This window comes from Pimephales promelas, chromosome 22 (genome assembly GCF_988280905.1).
Source record: "Pimephales promelas chromosome 22, fPimPro1.hap1.1, whole genome shotgun sequence".
NCBI lineage: Eukaryota > Metazoa > Chordata > Actinopteri > Cypriniformes > Leuciscidae > Pimephales > Pimephales promelas.
The window spans coordinates 22794165-22813626 of NC_142790.1; the positions used below are offsets into that span (position 1 = coordinate 22794165).

The window sequence follows — 19462 nt, forward strand, 5'->3', positions numbered from 1 at the left end:
GTTTATTCTGAAAGGTATTTAAAGGTATTGTTTTTAATTTATTGATGACTGATTAGTGCAGTCTTTGGACATATTGTGTTAATCATTTTATTTAGATGTTTTTAGACAATTTTCAATGAGGTGTAAGCTTCTATCTAATCTTCGCAGCTTTTGCACAATCATGCACCATTGTGAAACAGGCAAGCAGACATACACGCAACTTCTACGGAAGACTGGATTCTCGTACTCTCGAAATGTTTTGACTTTAATCTCGAAATGCTAGAATTTATTTTTTGTTTTTTTTTTTTGTTTGTTTTTTTACAGATTTTTTTTATGCTGCGGTTCAGGGCTTCCATAGAAAGGAAAGAAGGTAAATGTAATTAATTTAATCTTGTTGTGTTGCGTGAAAGAAAAGAAGGTAACTTGCAGAGAGACCTTTACCCGTCCTATCAGAACCACCATTGGACCTGTGTAGACGGGCTTACAAAGTAATAAAATCTAATAGGACTTTTTCATTGTCACCACTCAAGTTCATAAGATGTACCAACTTATGCAAATGAACATTTGATTATGGATCAACCAACTGCAAAGGAAAGACTAAAGATGCTAAAGAGAAAAGGTGCCATCGTTCCTGACAGAGACCTCTTGCACACATTCAGAAACATCAACCACAAGCAAAACCAGTAGTTGCTGATCATAGTTTATTTGTTTTTTCAGATTGCACTTGTTCATTTGCATAAGCAACACAAAAAACTGCAGGTTTGTTCTCATACAAAAGAATCTTAATTTCACTCAGACTTGTCACGCTTCTTGACACAGGAGTCAATGATGCAAGTCCATTACCAGTACACTATTTTTGATTATTTTTGATGATGCAAGTCCATTTCAGTACACTATTTTTGATTTGAGTGAAATATATTTCGATTTGAAATATACAAGATAATTATTTATTTTAAATCATTTGTTCTTAAACTGTGTCACTATAATTTCTGCATAAAAATAATACATTTAGAAATGTCACTATCAAACAACATGTATTTTAAAAACATTTAAATATTCAATTTAAGTCACTTTAAATATTGTCAAACAGCACAACAGCAAAATCTTAAACTTAAGAAATATACATAATATTTCTTAGAACTCATACTTAAATGTGTTCTCATTATGAGTTTGCATTTAGATGTTCATCATTCCTGATCTGTCGTGAGTTGATTGTGAAGATCCTCAGGAGTGAGTTTACTGATAGATGAGGCTGGTGGTGGCGTGGAAGTCAGACGTTTACTGATGGATGATGCTGGTGGTGGCGTGGAAGTCAGGCGTTTACTGATAGATGATGCTGGTGGTGATGTGGAAGTCAGGCGTTTACTGATAGATGATGCTGGTGGTGGCGTGGAAGTCAGGAGTTTACTGATGGATGATGCTGGTGGTGGCGTGGAAGTCAGAAGTTTACTGATGGATGATGCTGGTGGTGGTGGTGGCGTGGAAGTCAGGCGTTTACTGATAGATGATGCTGGTGGTGGCGTGGAAGTCAGGAGTTTACTGATGGATGATGCTGGTGGTGGCGTGGAAGTCAGGCGTTTACTGATGGATGATGCTGGTGGTGGCGTGGAAGTCAGGAGTTTACTGATAGATGATGCTGGTGGTGGCGTGGAAGTCAGGAGTTTACTGATAGATGATGCTGGTGGTGATGTGGAAGTCAGGAGTTTACTGATGGATGATGCTGGTGGTGATGTGGAAGTCATGAGTTTACTGATAGATGATGCTGGTGGTGGCGTGGAAGTCAGGAGTTTACTGATGGACGATGCTGGTGGTGATGTGGAAGTCAGGCGTTTACTGATAGATGATGCTGGTGGTGGCGTGGAAGTCAGAAGTTTACTGATGGATGATGCTGCTGGTGGCGTGGAAGTCAGACGTTTACTGATGGATGATGCTGGTGGTGGCGTTGTGGAAGTCAGGAGTTTACTGATGGATGATGCTGGTGGTGGCGTGGAAGTCAGAAGTTTACTGATGGATGATGCTGGTGGTGGCGTGGAAGTCAGGAGTTTACTGATGGATGATGCTGGTGGTGGCGTGGAAGTCAGGAGTTTACTGATAGATGATGCTGGTGGTGGCGTGGAAGTCAGAAGTTTACTGATGGATGATGCTGGTGGTGGCGTGGAAGTCAGGAGTTTACTGATGGATGATGCTGGTGGTGGCGTGGAAGTCAGGAGTTTACTGATGGATGATGCTGGTGGTGGCGTGGAAGTCAGGAGTTTACTGATAGATGATGCTGGTGGTGGCGTGGAAGTCAGAAGTTTACTGATGGATGATGCTGGTGGTGGCGTGGAAGTCAGACGTTTACTGATGGATGATGCTGGTGGTGGCGTTGTGGAAGTCAGGAGTTTACTGATGGATGATGCTGGTGGTGGCGTGGAAGTCAGGAGTTTACTGATGGATGATGCTGGTGGTGGCGTGGAAGTCAGAAGTTTACTGATGGATGATGCTGCTGGTGGCGTGGAAGTCAGGAGTTTACTGATGGATGATGCTGGTGGTGGCGTGGAAGTCAGAAGTTTACTGATGGATGATGCTGGTGGTGGCGTTGTGGAAGTCAGGAGTTTACTGATGGATGATGCTGGTGGTGGCGTGGAAGTCAGGAGTTTACTGATGGATGATGCTGGTGGTGGCGTGGAAGTCAGAAGTTTACTGATGGATGATGCTGGTGGTGGCGTGGAAGTCAGGCTTTTGTTTCTTTGAGCTCTGCTGTAAAACAAAACAACAAAACAGTGTTAATACAAGAATACTGCTGTATACTAAATCTGCAACACTTTATAAGATTATGTTGTTACAAAGTCAGGTATGTTTCACTACACTTGTCGAGTTCAACTTACAAAAACTTCTTAGCTTCCTTGTCCACCCATGGTAGTCTACCGTCAAAGCAGAACTCTCCTCGTTCAGTCTTAAAGCTGTTAAAGAGAATAAAAAGTTAAAATAGAAATCAGGCATCAGATGCTGTTAATCTCTAATCATGACATGTTTTCTTTAGAAAAGAAACTGTGATTCTTACACGACGGCCTTCAGACATTGATTATTATGTTTTAACATCCTGAAACCGATGATGGGATCAGGAAACTGTTCTCGAGTTTGTCTGGAGACGACTTTACAGCATGTGATATCCTTATTTTGAGCATCTGCTGGGACAGAAGAACAAGGTAAACCTCAATATTCTGCATCAGATAGAATAATACACAAACAGTTTCAAACACTTTACCTGTTATAGTCCAGATCACAGATGCAAAAAACACAACAGCCAAACTCCTCATGAGGATCCTTTGTGTCTCCATTGCCACAGTCGATCTTCAACTCTCACTGCTTGTGTCTGAGAGAATATATTCAAGACTCTTACTATCACCTTAAATAGTGAATAAAGCGGAACTTAAATGGCATGGGCTACACATCCTCTCCGTTTTTTTTTTGTAGATGATTTCATCATTGTTCTGTTTCATCAGCATATCTGGCTTTCCTGGTTTAGATTGTCGTATAGGAGTGAATGTCCCCTGCTAAATTAATAAATGTAAATAGGGGAAATCCATTTGTTGAACTTCTCAGATTATATTTGATTTCAAATCTTGCTGTCAGTCATTTAATTGATATAAATTCAGTGTGTGCTGAAAAAAGATAATCATTTTTTTTAATATTTAAATAGAACACGTCATTTTATCAATAGACTTTTTTAACTTGGTGATTCAAATATAATTTATCTTGGAACATTCACCATTTGTCACTTTAAACTATAAAATAGGAAGAAAGCTGCCGTCCTACTGTTACTTCCTACAAGGTTTGTTGGGGGGTTTTGCTAGTCAGTGGGTTGGCAAAAGGGTCAGTTTTCCATTTTAGAATATTTTTAGACACAGATTCTGGATAACAGTTATTCTCAATAACTGTCAAATTCCTCTGAAATGCAAAACACTGTCATTCCTCTGACCGATTTAAACACATTCACTACTGAAAAGGCCATTTTAACACAAATAAAGATATACTGTAAATTCTAAATAAATGAAGAGTTCAGATGCAAAAGCCTCTAAATGCCATTTGAAATTTTCTCCTAATGACCATTTTTATCAAGCTTGTATATTTAAGTTCAGTAATTTCACTTAAATGACAATTAATAGGTAATCTTCATTGCCATTTAAGTGAAATTACTGAACTTAAATATACAAGCTTGATAAAAATGACCATTTTAGAAGAAAATTTCAAATGGCACTTAGAGGCTTTTGCATCTGAAATCTTCAAATATATTTAAATATAATAGAATTAACTAGGTATACAGAACAAAAACGGGTTATGGATATCTATGAATATGTTTCTGCATAAATGTGTTCTTATTTAGAGGTTGTTCAAAAACGAATGATCTGCACCGGGACTGGATTTACAATATTTTCTCTCTGTTTATTTATAGTTTGCATTTACTATGTAGGCCTATCAAATGCTCGTTTTATCCGACTTTCCACTGTGAAATGTGAAGAGATGATTGGACACTGGCTGAAGTTATTTATCCACCACTGTGTAATATTTCCTAAATTATCATCCTTTACACCTAACACGCATCATCTATTGTGCTCATATACATTAGATTGTTTTTAACTGTCAGAATATGTAACAACAATATAACCAATGTTATAATAGAAATATACTGCAACTTGAAAAATCTAACTTTAGCATCACCTGTACTGTTGTGTTCATTTCTTAGCTCTGATAATATGTTCTTGTGATTAGGGCATATGGTTTCATAACTCATCATTAAATGTTGTCAGTAATGATGGTGATTTATAACCACTAGCGCTTTACTGTTTTATCTGTGCTACAGGTGATCATTTCATAGAACAACAAATGGAAAGATAAACACCACTAAGATGGTTTATATCAGCTCAGATGACTTCAATGGACCACTTGCATTGAGCTTCATGACGCACTTCCTTTTGGAAATAGTACGTCTCCCTCATTTCCTGTTATGTTTATTTTCAATGTACTGTGTTCAATGAGTTGAACAAATGCACCTAAAATGAATGTTCGCAATAAGATTAAAAAATTTGGTAATTTTAATTGACAGGAGAAGGTATATTGTGATGTTTACTGTGTGCAGAATTTTCTAACCTTATCAGAACGTGAAATTTTAACTTAACAGAAGCAGTTCTGAGAAAGCAGCGGGTATTAAAAATACACCATTATTTCACTGCAGCGTGTCAAGTGTTTGCTTCAATGCTTCTCCTAGAGGGCCAATGTCCTGCACAGTTTAGTTCCAACCTGCTTTAGCACAACTGCCTTGGTATTTTTAAGTGATCATGGTGTGCTCGATGAGCTGATTGGTGTGCGTTATTAAGGTTGGAACTTAACAACAGTGTCCCACAGGAGCAGAATTGAAGACCTCTGTTTTAAAACATCCCAAGATGTCATATAACTGACGTCTTGGGACGTCTTTTGACCATACGTCAACATCCGCCTTTTTTAGGGTACACTGTAAAAAATATCTGTGATTTTAACAATAAAAGACTGTAAAAATGCTTGGTTAACAATGGTTAACAGAAAGTTTCTGTATACTTTATACGGTAAATAACTGTGATATAATTTTACAGTAAAATATCGTTAAATTTACAGTTTTTGAAAGTGAAAAAGAACAAATCGTTGGATAATTTACAGTGAAAAAACGTAAATTGACATTCCCACAATTCCCTGTGTGACACATCACATTTGATGTATTTTTGTTAAAATAACTATAGTTCCTCATAGTTTTATTGTTTTTTTTCTAATCAGTTATGTACATTAGGGTTTTATCAGTGTTGTAGTACTCGAGACTCGGACTCGTCTCGGTCTTGGTCTCAAGACCATATTTTAATGGTCTTGGTCTTGTCATGGACTCGTGTCCATTTGGACTCGGAATTGACTCGTACTCGAACATTTTTTTTTTAGGACTCGGAATTATTCCAGAGTCCACTCGAGTTCAATTGAAAATATTTTTCATGATTATTAATGTATGTTAATAAAATATTTCTTTAAATTGATTGACACGCCCAGTGATTGGTGATTTTCTAGTGAGCAACTGCGCATGACAAATTGTAATAAAATTACTTTTAACACCACCTACTATGTGGCCTTTTTACCCTAAACTGATCATATTTTTTTAAACTCTAAGTAAATTCAGTAAAAATAAAAAGGATTTCTCTAAGTAAATAAAAGTAAATTAGGTAATCAACCCTCACTGGTCTCGGTCTCGACTCGGACTCGACCGTCTCTGGTCTCGGACTCGACTCGGACTCGACTCTCTATGGACTCGGTCTTGACTCGGACTCGACTCTCTCTGGTCTCGGTGTTGACTCGGACTCGAGTGAGGTGGTCTCGACTACAACACTGGGTTTTATGTTACATTTAATGTTGTTAAATTAATGTTTATTGCATTTTTAAATTTCATGTGTGTTACCATGATGGTGTTGTGGTTGATGTGTGAATGACACTGTGCAGCTTCATTATATAAGTATTACTTAAATAAGTAATCACTTATGGTGAGCTGTGATTGCTCAAGTAACTCTCATCACTGCTGTGATGATTGATGGTTGTCTGTGTATTACAATGGTCTAAAACAGATATCAATAAGTTGGTAAATCAAAGTTTTATCCGAAAATAAAATACGGTTTATTACTGTAAATTTTATGTTAAGTCTGTAAAACCATTAACGTTCTGGCAACCACAGCTGCCGTTTTTTTACCATAAAATGTACAGTTTATTTTTTACAGTTTCCCCTAAACGTCGGTTTCATGATGATCCCGGGCCGTCATATAACTGACGCTTTACCTTTAAAGTCGGTTAGGTGACGGGGTGGGTTTAGGGGTAGGTTTTAGGTCTGGGGTAGGGTTAGGATCCGATAACGTCATCTCACCGACGTTTAAGGGTACCCTAAAAAGGCGAATGTTGACGTATGGTCAAAACACGTCCCAAGACGTTAGTTATATGACATCTTGGGCTGAGACTTTGTTATTTAAAACGATATGGAGGAGATTAGAAGGAGAAACGGTCAGAGATTAGGGGGAAACTCTGTGTTATGTCTGAAAACATTCAGTATTGTTTCCTGTTGGACTGCGAGTGACAGGTCATGTTGCTTTTCAGGCTTACGGCAATGATTTAGGACAAGGGTCAACAAATGTAAGTTTGCATCAGTTCAGTAAACGCAACATGAATGGAGCTACACGGTGCGGTTATTGAGTCCTCCTACACAAACACAACACTCCGGCTTTACCAAGCTCAACCGCTCAGGCCGAGCTGTGATATAGGCCTAAACTAAAGGTTGTCGGCTGCCTGGTGTTATCGCCCTCTCTTCCTGTTTCAGATTGAGTCAACACTTTGAATAATGCTGCAGGTTTCAAGGCACTTCAGTGGGTCTTTAACAAAGGATGGATGGAATTCACAACTGATCGTTTTTTTTAATGTTGATTTTGATTAAATAAACCGATCCACATAATGAGCTTTTGAACAAACATCATGCAATGTATAAAAGTCATCTGAGCTGATATAAACCATCTTAGTGGTGTCCAGCTTTCCATCTGTTGTTCTCTGAAATGATCACCTGTAGCACAGATATGAAAGCACATTTCTCTTATTAGTGGTTCATTGTGGTAAAGCTCTAGTATGTGTGGTTATAAATCGCCATCAAGACTGAGAGCAATGAATGATGAATTATGATACCATATGGGCCAATCACGAGACAATGATATCAGAGCTAAGAGATGAAGACAACAGTACAGGTGATGACAAGGTTTTGTTTTTTTCAAGTTACAGTATATGTTCTTACTTTGGCTAAACTTGTTACATATTATGACACATTTAAAAAAACAATCTAATGTATATGAGCACAATAGATGATGCTATAGGTGTATAAAGGATTATAATGTAGGAAATATTACACCGTGGTGGATAAATAACTTCAGCCAGTGTCCAATCATCTCATTCCATTTCACAGTGGAAAGCCGGAAAAAAGGAGAATTTGATAGGCCTACATATGGTAAATGCTAGCTATTAATAAACAGAGTAAGAAAAATATTGTAAATCCAGTCCGGGTGCAGATAATTTGTTTTTGAACAACCTTTAAATAAGAAATAAACTCAGCAAAAAAAGAAACGTCCCTTTTTCAGGACTGTGTATTTCAACAATAATGTTATAAAAATCCAAAAAACTTTACAGATCTTAATTGTAAAGGGTTTAAACAATGTTTTCCATGCATGTTCAATTTACCATAATCAATTAATTAACATGCACCTGTGGAATGGTCATTAAGACCTTAACAGCTTACAGAGAGTAGGCACTTAAGGTCACGGTTCTAAAAACGCAGGACACTAAAGAGACTTGTCTACCGACTGTGAAAAACACCCAAAGAAAGATGCCCAGGGTCCCTGCTCATCTGCGTGAACGTGCATTAGGCATGCTGCAGGGAGGCATGAGGACTGCTGATTTGGCCAGGGCAATTAATTGCCATGTCCGTACTGTGAGACGCCTATGACAGCGCTACAGGGAGACAGGAAGGACAGCTGATCATCCTCGCAGTGGAAGGCCACGTGTAACAACACCTGCACAGGATCAGTATATCCAAATATCACACCTGCGTGACAGGTACAGGATGGCCACAACAACTGCCCGAGTCACGCCAGGAACACACAATCCCTTCATCAGTGCTCAGACTGTCCGCAATAGGCTGAGAGAGGCTGGACTGAGGGCTTGTAGGCCTGTTGTAAGGCAGGTCCTTACCAGACATCACCAGCAACAACGCTGCCTATGGGCACAAACGCACCTTCGCTGGACCAGACAGGAATGGCAAAAAGTGCTCTTCACTGATGAGTCACGGTTTTGTCTCACCAGGGGTGATGGACGGATTCGTGTTTATCGTCGAAGGAATGAGCGTTACACCGAGGCCTGTACTCTGGAGCGGGATCGATTTGGAGGTGGGGGGTCCGTCATGGTCTGGGGCGGTATGTCACATCACCATCGGACTGAGCTTGTTGTCATTGCAGGCAATCTCAATGCCTTGCGGTACAGAGAAGATATCCTCCTCCCTCATGTGGTACCCTTTATGCATGCTCATCCGGACATGATCCACCAGCAGGACAATGCCACCAGCCATACTGCTCGTTCTGTGCGTGAGTTTCTGCATGACAGCAATGTCAGTGTTCTGCCATGGCCAGCGAAGAGCCCGGATCTCAATCCCATTGAGCACGTCTGGGACCTGTTGGATCGCAGGGTGAGTGCTAGGGCCATTCCCCCCAGAAATGTCCAGGAACTTGCAGGTGCCTTGGTAGAAGAGTGGGGTAACATCTCACAGCAAGAACTGACAAATCTGGTCCAGTCCATGAGGAGGAGATGCACTGCAGTATTTCAAGCAGCTGGTGGCCACACCAGATACTGACTGGTACTTTTGATTTTGAGCCTCCCTTCATTCAGAGACAGATTATTCTCTTTCTGTTAGTCACATGTCTGTGAAACATTTTTAGTTTATGTCTTATGGTGTTGACTCTTTTAGTGTTCATACAAATATTTACACACATTAAGTTTACTGAAAGAAAAAACAGTTGAAAGTCAGAGGACGTTTCTTTTTTTGCTGAGTTTATATTAATAGAAGATATCCATAACCCGTTTTGTTCTGTATACCTAATTCTATTATATGTTTAAATATATTAATTTAGTACTTATATATTTATTTGTGAAAATGGCCTTTTCGGTAGGCTAATGGATGTTTATATCTGTCAGAAGAATGACATTGTCTTGCATTTCAGAGGAATTTGACAGTTATTGAGAATATGTGTCTAAAAATATTGTGAAATGGAAATCTTTACCCTTACCATCCCACTGACTAGAAAAACTCCCCAACAAACCTCTTAGTGGAAGTAACAGTAGGACATCAGCTTTCTTCCTATTTTGCTTAGTTTGCAAATGTTGAATGTTACAAGATAAAATATATTTGAATCACCAAGTTAAAAACTCTATTGATAAAATGACTTGTTCTAATGGAATATTAAAAATTAACTTTTTTTCAGCACACACTGAATTCATATAAATAAATTAGAAATTAAATATTATCTGAGCATTTCATCAAATGGAGACCCCCCATCTATATTTACATAGTTAATTTAGAAAATAACATTTACACCTACCACGACAAATGACTTCATTCCAAATCTAAACCAGGAAAGCCAGATATGGTGATGAAACAGAACAATGATGAAATCATCTACAAAAATAAACGGACAGGATGTGTAGCCCATGCAGTTTAAGTTCCGCTTTATTGACTATTTAAGGTGATAGTAAGAGTCTTGAATATATTCTCTCAGACACAAGCAGTGAGAGTTGAAGATCGACTGTGACAATGGAGACACAAAGGATCCTCATGAGGAGTTTGGCTGTTGTGTTTTTTGCATCTGTGATCTGGACTATAACAGGTAAAGTGCTTGAAACTGTTTGTTATTAAATCTGATGCAGAATATTAAGGTTTACCTTGTTCTTCAATCGCAGCCGATGCTCAACAGAAGGTGATCGAGGTACCATGCTGTACTGACGTCTCCAGACTAACTCGAGAAGAGTTTACTGAGCCTATCATTGGTTTCAGGATGCAAAATCATAGTCATCCATGTGTGAAGGCCATCGTGTAAGAATCACAGTTCTTTTCTAAAGAAAACATGTCATCAACAGCATCTGATGCCTGATTTCAGTTTTAACCCTTTCATTCGCTTTGACAGCTTTAAGACTGAACGAGGAGAGTCCTGCTTTGACTGGAGACTATCATGGGTACAGAAGGAAGTTAAGCAGATTTTGTAAGTTAAACCCAACAAGTGTGGTGAAACATACCTGACTTTGTAACAACATAATCTTATAAAGTGTTGAATATTTAGTTTACAGCAGTATTCTTGTATTAACACTGTTTTTGTTTTGCTTTACAGCAGAGCTCAAAGAAACAAACGCCTGACTTCCACGCCACCACCAGCATCATCCATCAGTAAACTCCTGACTTCCACGCCACCACCAGCATCATCCATCAGTAAACGCCTGACTTCCACGCCACCACCAGCATCATCTATCAGTAAACTCCTGACTCCCACGCCACCACCAGCATCATCTATCAGTAAACGTCTGACTTCCACGCCACCACCAGCATCATCCATCAGTAAACTCCTGACTTCCACGCCACCACCAGCATCATCTATCAGTAAACGTCTGACTTCCACGCCACCACCAGCATCATCTATCAGTAAACGCCTGACTTCCACGCCACCACCAGCATCATCTATCAGTAAACGTCTGACTTCCACGCCACCACCAGCATCATCTATCAGTAAACGCCTGACTTCCACGCCACCACCAGCATCATCTATCAGTAAACGTCTGACTTCCACGCCACCACCAGCATCATCTATCAGTAAACGCCTGACTTCCACGCCACCACCAGCATCATCTATCAGTAAACGCCTGACTTCCACGCCACCACCAGCATCATCTATCAGTAAACGTCTGACTTCCACGCCACCACCAGCATCATCTATCAGTAAACTCCTGACTTCCACGCCACCACCAGCATCATCCATCAGTAAACTCCTGACTTCCACGCCACCACCACCAGCATCATCTATCAGTAAACTCCTGACTTCCACGCCACCACCAGCATCATCCATCAGTAAACTCTCTCCTGAGGATCTTCACAATCAACTCACGACAGATCAGGAATGATGAACATCTAAATGCAAACTCATAATGATAACACATCTTCAAGTAGTTGCTTGTTTTAAAAACATTTCTTGTAAAAGGTATGAGATTATGGTATTGTATTTTGAAAATACTTAAAGTGACGGTTAATAAATTAGGTGTATTTCAATTGAATAGTTATGTATGTTCTTTGAATACATATATTTGTGACAGTAATTCATATATATTTTTTTAAGAAACTGAATTAAAGTGTGAAACTGTTTTAGAACAAATGTGTTTAAATAAATTATTACCTTATATGTTTTATTTCACATTGAAATTTATATTTCACTCAATGTACTGGTGATGGGCTGGTTGTGTCAAGAAGAGTGACGCAAGTGAAATTAAGACTTAAGATTTGTATGAGAAACAACCTGGAATATTGTTTGTTGATTATGAAAAATGAACAAGTGTATTCTGAAACTAAATAAACTATGATCAGCAACTACTGGTTTTGCTTGTGGTTGATGTTTCTGAATGTGTGCAAGAGGTCTCTGTCAGGAACGATGACACCTTTTTTCTTTAGCATCTTTATTCTTTATTTGCAGTTGGTTGATGGCTTCCATTACTTATGTAAATGTCACCCATAATCAAATGTTAATTTGCAAGAATAAGTTAGTACATCTTCACATATTCATATTAATTTAAGTCATTCAGGTTAAACTTCACAGCTTAACTCTGCTGTTGTTCGGGGTGTTTTTAACCCGCAAATAACTTTTGCTGATATCTGTTTTTATGTTAGTGTGAGAAAAATGGTTTTGGGGTCTCCAGGGACCCCAGGCAACAACATTTTTTTCCATGACGCATGCGCAAGAACTGAACTAAAGTTATTGAAGAAGATCGCAATTCTCGCGCATGCGTCGTGCAAATCTCTTGAACTCTTGTCTCAGGCCTAAGGAAGAAATGGAGTAGTCGAATAAAGTCGTTATTTTTGTTTGTTTTTTCTTACGAAAAGTATTCGCGTTGCTTGATAAACTTATAGTTGAGCCACTGTTGTCACATGGAATATTTCAACATTTTCTTCGATGACTTTCTGGGCCGTCAAGTCTCGATCCCTTAGGAGCCTATGTGGTAGTGATCCACCTCTCAAATTTAATCAAAAATATCTTCATTTGTGTTCCGAAGATGAACAAAGGTCTTACGGGGTTGGTATAGCATGGGGGTGAGTAATTAATGACTTAATTTTCATTTTTGGTGAGACCAGATTCACCATTTGCACTTGATGACATGAACCCATTTATTGTTTTTTTTTGTTTTGTTGTATTATGTATTCCTATGCATTTCCTTAAGACTTAAAGTTCAAAAGTGCTCAATCGTGAATTGGCCATTTAAGATGCTTTTCAGATGTCTCACACAAAGCAGTGTGGAACCAAAGAGAATCCCTTCGTCCATTGAGGTCTGGAGGTGAGACAGGATTCATGATCAGTGCATACCACAAAACCTATAATCAGACTAGGTTTGCCAACATTTAGAAAGGAAAATAAGGGACAATCGTGGTTCTTTGAAAATAAGGGACACTCATAGTTTTGTTCACATAGTGCATGTCATTGCAGTGCCTGTTAAGTAGGCCTATGTGTAAAAAAGATGTAAAAGTTTTTTAGACATAAACACATTTTGGTCAATTCGTGTTAAAATCGTCCACATTCTTAGACATTTGAAAAAAGAAGAAAGATAAACATTAATGAAGAAGATGCCAAAATATTAAATTTGATGGATATTTATTGAGCAATTTACTGTTTTGTATAGGCTACTGTTTCCATAAGGATGTGTCAGTGTATGTGTCTGACACATGGGTGTAACATACACATGGGTGTATGTTTTTAAAATCAATAATCATCATCAAAGCTTTATTTAGGACACACGTGGTCCAAAAACACAAACAATAAAACAAAAACAGACAGATAAATCTTGTATGTCCAGATTGCATTTGCCACGGATAGAATCATTTAGGCTACCCCTCGCTATATTTTGCAATCATGTCCTGTCTCCTGTTTTTTAATGTTTATATCACAAATAACCAGGGCTGCGTTTCCCAAAATAGCACCGTATTCTCTGTGGTAGCAGCCTACCATTGGTACAACTTCGTAACCGATTCGTAAATTAATTACCGGTACTCGGATGAGCCGGTTGTTTGAATTGGTCGAACGCAGGTTAGCAAAGGTCCGAAGTTCCGAACCGATTCATGGATCATTCGAGCAATTCGTTTGGACCGGCGAGGTGTCAAGAACTGTAACTGAAAACAGACAACAAAAAAGACTTGAAGTCATCTGAAACATGTAGAATCGACTTTTCTCAGAGATGAAAACTGCATTTGTATTAGGTTCAACACCTGCTCGTGCATCGTCTTGTGAACGAGGTAACGTTAAATACATAGGCTTTCTCTCCACAAAGATTACACACTGATTGTCAAGGAACTATTTAAAGTACCGTGTTTACGCATGGAAATGCCAGAGTAGGCTACTTTTTTTTTAAAAAGGTATGCTAATTTTGATGAACTTTTGACATTCATAAGCCTTTTGATAGGCCTAGTAGTAGCCCATAGTTATAACTTCCCAGTTTTTGAATGTCTTGTTTGGGGATGTAACGTTAGGCATAGGCTGCCGTACAAAGTTGTTATTTGCTTCATGTTCATTTCTGTTTTTGTTTTATGAATTCCATGACATCTTTCATTTGTTTAGTTGCTGGCCAAGTAAAGACTGGTACTTTGTCAAACCAATTTGGCTTATAAATTGTATGACCTGACCTTCTATATGCATTAAATGATGTTCTCCACTAGATGGCGCACATTCTATTACTGAAACACAATTCACATTCAGTAGATACATATTTCACCCAAAAACGAAAATTCTCATATAATTGGCAAACTATCTGTATGCTGACCTGTTTTGCCCCCCATTCAATTACAAGCAATGGAGAAGGACTCAAAAGAAAAACTGTCATTACCCCACAGAAGAGAGAAAGTAATTCTGATTCGTAATGACACAAGGATGAGTAAATAATGACAGAATTATTTATTTAATGATTCAGCTTAAATATAATTAAATACAGTCCAAACTGTTACAGAGAAAAGGCTGTATGTTTGTGTGAAAGAATTAGCACAGTTTTTTTAAGTTTATTTTTAATTTTTAAGCAGTTAAAACAAAGCAATTAAGTGAAACATCTTTTAACATTCACATCAGCTAAAAGGGTATCTAATGGTGCTTTTTGATTATATAAACTTGCATAATATATATTCTCTTTTTTTTTAATAGATAGATCGATTGACGTATAGATAGATTTGTGACATCTTAAGGCCTCAATTGCTTCAGTCCTCAATCTCCTTCAGATCTGGAGGAAAGATAATCATATTATGAGTGTTTTTTTATCAATAAATACTCATCATGATAAGATGTCATATTAATATAGGGTCATACCTTTCAGTCTGTTTTGAATCCACCGCGCTGTTGGGTCAGAGCAGTACTTGTCCTTCTCTGTGTAGAATCTGCAGGACAGATATACAGTACCACTGAAATGAACACAATATCAGGCATATAAAACTAAAATATCACTGTGCAGAGAAAGAGAGCTTACACTATAGCATCCACACATGGACTCAGAGCATTCTGATGCCTGTATCCAATCAGTTTCACTTCATGAGGGATTCTTCCCTTCGACACTTCCTTACAGCAAGTCACGCCAACTCTAGTGGGCCGACGATCTGAAAGAGAAACACAGATTGAAATCTCCAAAGCACCTGTACTGTATGTACTGTATACATGTGTGAAAACAAGATGATCTTGGTCTGGATAAGGGCTCCATCAAAGAAAACAAAACAGTGCTATAGCTAAACACAATGAAGTAATCAATTCACCATCATTAAAGAGATAGTCCACCCGAAAATAAAAATTCTGTCATAATTTACTTAAACATTCGTGCATTTTTTTCTTCCGCTAAACAAAAAAATATTTAGAAAAATTAGATTTTTAGTATTTTTTGGAAGTCAGAAACTGTTTAGCTTCTAACTCTCTTGAAAATATGTTCTTTTGTCTTCCACAGAAGAAAGAGTCAACAACATGAGGATGAGTAAATGATGACAGCATTTTCATTTTTGGGTGGACTATGCCTTTGGATTATGAAAGCAGGTTGGTGTGAATTAAATGCATAATCCGACTAATAAAAATTCATTAAAATCAGCAGATCTATTATAATAAGTTTCAACGGCTCTTCAAAAAAATACAAATCCAATGATAAAGAAATCCTAAAACTTACAGTTGACTTGCTGCGCAGTAACACACACAAGAACCATCATCATTAGAGCTAATTTCCAGCAGAGATGCATGATGTTTGCGCAAAATATTCACAAAACCAGATGAGGAAGATGTAGATTCTTTGTTGAAGGTGCTATCTAGACTCAAATCCTTTTATATGGTATTTTCACCGACAGGATATTGACTTCCTTTGCATCTCTAACCAATTAGAGTAGCCTGCAGACCCCATGTGACAAACCAATCAAATTCATGATCACAGCATTATGATATCCTGAAAAATGTACGTTTTTTCCAAAGGTTTCTCATAATCAGCAGAAACCGTATCAGTGACCGTGTCCTGCGTGTTTAGTTACTTACAGTTGCCCAGTGCGCCAGTGAAGCATCCAATGAGGATGACCAGAACAGTGACGGTGATGAATCTAGAAGTCCAGGCCATAGCTCTCGGTGTCCAGATCACAGGTGTTGGTCAGTTAGTTGATGTTGATAATGTTGGTGTGTTATTATGAGGAGGTCTTTTAAGAGATGTGCAATAGCAGTCAGATGGAATAATGCGTCACAAACTTACCACCACCCTTCTGAAAGCATTACATCGAGTGATCATCAACTCTCAAGCATTCACACCTCTTACCCACAATAGTCAGTTTTACCCGTCAGCATAATTTATGAGAAACCTATATCCCCCTTAGAAAAAAAATGCAATTACAGACCACAAATACATGTAGCTCCTTTAATGAGTTTAGTTTATTCTGCTGGTGAAAATATGCAACTTGTTGATGTCCTTTATCTCAATAGATTTGTTGTTTAATTATTAATGGTTTTTCAAGAAGTACTTTTATATTTATTTAATCTATAACTGGGTGTTTCTTCAATAATTTTTTTCCTTAACAACATTTCAACCACATGCTCTTTTCCACCACATCCGACGTTATGTTTCGTTTAATATTAAACGTTTCTTAAGACAGTTTGAATGTGACATATGACATGAAAAAAACTGTTAGTTTGAATAATTATAATAATTATGAAACATGCAGGAGACGTTAATGCTTACCAGCAAACGAGTGGTTTTGATGAACAAAATTGTTTTTATTGTCTCTAATAATAGAAATATTGTATTTAAACCCATGAAAATGTAGTTATAAAATATAGAATAATAGTAAAAAAATTGTGTTTGTTTATCCACTCACTTATTTACCTCATTCCTTCCGTCCTTCCTAAATTAAGCTGTGAAGTTTAACATGAATGACTTGAATTGAAAGTATATGAGTATGTGGAGAAAAATCAGAAAGGACTTTTTCATTGTCAACACTCAAGTTCATAAGATACCTATAATAAGAGTACCAACTTAATCAAACTAATTAGCATTCGATTATGGATTAAAGTTACATAAGTGGCATAAGGAAGGATATACATAACCATCAACCTACTGCTAATGTAAGATGCTAAAGAGAAAAGTGTCATCCTGAGACCTCTTGCACACATTCAGAAACATCAACCACAAGCAAAACCAGTAGTTGCTGATCATAGTTTATTTGTAGTTTCAGATTGCACTCGTTCATTTGCATAAACAACAAAAAATGTTCCAATTTGGTTTCCGTACAAATTAGTCTTAATTTCACTCAGACTTGCGTCACATATCTTGACACAACCAGTCCATTACTAGTACATTGAGTGAAATATATTTCAATATGAAATATAACTTTAAGCTTATAACTTATTTAAACACATTTGTTGTAAAACACTTTTAGAATTTAGTTTCTGAGTAAAATTAATAAATTAAGAACTGTCACTCTCAAACTACATATATTCGACAACGTACATTTTAAAAAGTAAATTGAAATACACCTCATTTAATAACTGTCATTTTAAATATTTTTAAAATACAACAGCTTAATCTCTTAAATTTTAGAAGAATTGTTTTTAAAACAACTTAAATGTGTTCTCATTATGAGTTTGCTTTTAGATGTTCATGATTCCTGATCTGTCAGTTGATTGGGAAGATCCTCAGGAGTTTACTGATAGATGATGCTGGTGGTGGCGTGGAAGTCAGGCTTTGTTTCTTTGAGCTCTGCTGTAAAACAATACAAAACAGTGTTAATACAAGAATACTGCAGTACACTAAATATTCAACACTATATGACTATGTTGTTACAAAGTCAGGTATGTTTCACCACACTTGTTGAGTTTAACTTACAAAAACTGCTTAACTTCCTTCTGCACCCATGGTAGTCTACCGTCAAAGCAGAACTCTCCTCGTTCAGTCTTAAAGCTGTTAAAGAGAATGAAAAAGTTCAAACAGAAATCTAGCATCAGATGCTGTTGATCTCTAATCATGACATGTTTTCTTTAGAAAAGAACTGTGATTCTTACACGACGGCCTTCAGACATGGAGGATCATGTTTTAACATCCTGAAACCGATGATGGGATCAGGAAACTCTTTTCGAGGTAGTCTGGAGACTTTAGTACAGCATGTCATCCCCTTATTTTGAGCATCTGCTGAGATTGAAGAAGGTAAACCTCAATATTCTGCATCAGATATAATAATACACAAACAGTTTCAAACACTTTACCTGTTATAGTCCAGATCACAGATGCAAAAAACACAACAGCCAAACTCCTCATGAGGATCCTTTGTGTCTCCATTGCCACAGTCGATCTTCAACTCTCACTGCTTGTGTCTGAGAGAATATATTCAAGACTCTTACTAGTTCACCTTAAATAGTCAGTAAAGCGGAACTTAAACTGCATGGGCTACACATCCTGTCCGTTTATTTTAGTAGATGATTTCATCATTGTTCTGTTTCATCACCACATCTGGCTTTCCTTGTATATTAGATTGTCGTATAGGTGTGAATGTCACCTGCTAAATTTATAGATGTAAATATAGATGGAGAACCCCATTTGTTGAACTTCTCAGATGATATTTACTTTCAAATCTTGACGTCATCATTTAATTAAGATAAATTCAACGCTAGTTATTTGTAATATTCAAATACGACATGTCAGTGTATTTTTTGTTTAGTGAAACAAATATATTTTATCTTGTAACATTGACCATTTGTCCATTAAACTTGTCCATTACTTCCACTAAGAGGTTTGTTGGGGAGTTTTGCTAGTCAGTGGGATGGCAAAGGTCAAGTTTTCCATTTCACGATATTCTTAGACACATATTCTCAATAACTGTCACATACTTCTGAAACAAAGTCTAACCCCTCCACTACTGAAAGGCCATTTTTAAAAATAAATATATAAAAACTTAGGGAGTATATTAAAATATATAATAAAATTAACTGATACACAGAACAAAAAGTGGTTAGTGATAGTTCACCCACAATGAAAATTCTTATTATTATTATCTTATTATTCTCATTATTTAATCTAGTTTGCTGTGATGCTTTCTTGATCGTGTTCTGAGGTCATAAATAAATGTGCTTCATAATCCAAGAATGTGTTTGTTCAGATGCCATGTGCTGACTTAATAAATGAGCAT

At 37.5% G+C, this 19462-nt stretch overlaps 3 protein-coding genes, 1 long non-coding RNA gene and 1 pseudogene across 5 annotated transcripts; 3 read left to right on the top strand and 2 right to left on the bottom strand.

The window, feature by feature from the left end:
- Positions 1-1166: 1166 nt before the first annotated feature.
- Positions 1167-18448, bottom strand: LOC120488138 (uncharacterized). The gene is made up of 4 exons (XM_089125429.1): positions 18342-18448; positions 18166-18240; positions 2668-2718; positions 1167-2241 (listed from the first exon to the last, which is right to left on the bottom strand). Exons 1-4 carry the CDS (start codon positions 18446-18448, stop codon positions 1167-1169), a joined length of 1308 nt encoding a protein of 435 aa, XP_088981555.1.
- LOC148969615 (uncharacterized) lies at positions 8122-9481 on the top strand (annotated as a pseudogene).
- On the top strand, positions 10274-12164 carry LOC120488136 (uncharacterized). Its single transcript, XM_039684638.2, has 4 exons — positions 10274-10430; positions 10504-10636; positions 10728-10802; positions 10929-12164. The coding sequence occupies exons 1-4, from the start codon at positions 10358-10360 to the stop codon at positions 11710-11712; spliced, it is 1065 nt and encodes a 354-aa protein (XP_039540572.2). The 5' UTR covers positions 10274-10357; the 3' UTR covers positions 11713-12164.
- On the top strand, positions 13879-15925 carry LOC148969616 (uncharacterized). Its single transcript, XR_016149394.1, has 2 exons — positions 13879-14083; positions 15763-15925. It is a non-coding gene; the product is annotated as an uncharacterized LOC148969616 (long non-coding RNA).
- Positions 14724-16561, bottom strand: LOC120488140 (C-C motif chemokine 8). Of its 2 annotated transcripts, none has more exons than XM_039684644.2 (4): positions 16332-16561; positions 15298-15424; positions 15141-15208; positions 14724-15054 (listed from the first exon to the last, which is right to left on the bottom strand). In XM_039684644.2, the coding sequence occupies exons 1-4, from the start codon at positions 16408-16410 to the stop codon at positions 15032-15034; spliced, it is 297 nt and encodes a 98-aa protein (XP_039540578.1). In that variant the 5' UTR covers positions 16411-16561; the 3' UTR covers positions 14724-15031. The 2 variants fall into 2 exon arrangements, with proteins under 2 accessions (XP_039540578.1, XP_039540580.1); XM_039684646.2 differs by lacking the exon at positions 16332-16561 and adding an exon at positions 15976-16134.
- Positions 18449-19462: the final 1014 nt, after the last annotated feature.

Excerpts from the sequence above, each read along its gene's own strand:
- LOC120488136 (XM_039684638.2), top strand. The coding sequence starts at position 10,358 with ATGGAGACACAAAGGATCCTCATGAGGAGTTTGGCTGTTGTGTTTTTT. Across the intron at positions 10,431-10,503 it reads TGTGATCTGGACTATAACAG|CCGATGCTCAACAGAAGGTG; the intron begins GTAAAGTGCTTG and ends CTTCAATCGCAG. Across the intron at positions 10,803-10,928 it reads AAGGAAGTTAAGCAGATTTT|CAGAGCTCAAAGAAACAAAC; the intron begins GTAAGTTAAACC and ends TTTGCTTTACAG.
- LOC120488140 (XM_039684644.2), bottom strand. The coding sequence starts at position 16,410 with ATGGCCTGGACTTCTAGATTCATCACCGTCACTGTTCTGGTCATCCTC. Across the intron at positions 15,425-16,331 it reads CACTGGCGCACTGGGCAACT|ATCGTCGGCCCACTAGAGTT; the intron begins GTAAGTAACTAA and ends TTTCTCTTTCAG. Across the intron at positions 15,055-15,140 it reads GATTCAAAACAGACTGAAAG|ATCTGAAGGAGATTGAGGAC; the intron begins GTATGACCCTAT and ends TCTTTCCTCCAG.
- LOC120488138 (XM_089125429.1), bottom strand. The coding sequence starts at position 18,448 with ATGACATGCTGTACTAAAGTCTCCAGACTACCTCGAAAAGAGTTTCCT. Across the intron at positions 18,241-18,341 it reads CCATGTCTGAAGGCCGTCGT|CTTTAAGACTGAACGAGGAG; the intron begins GTAAGAATCACA and ends TCTCTTTAACAG. Across the intron at positions 2,242-2,667 it reads ACGCCACCACCAGCATCATC|TATCAGTAAACTCCTGACTT; the intron begins CATCAGTAAACT and ends ACCAGCATCATC.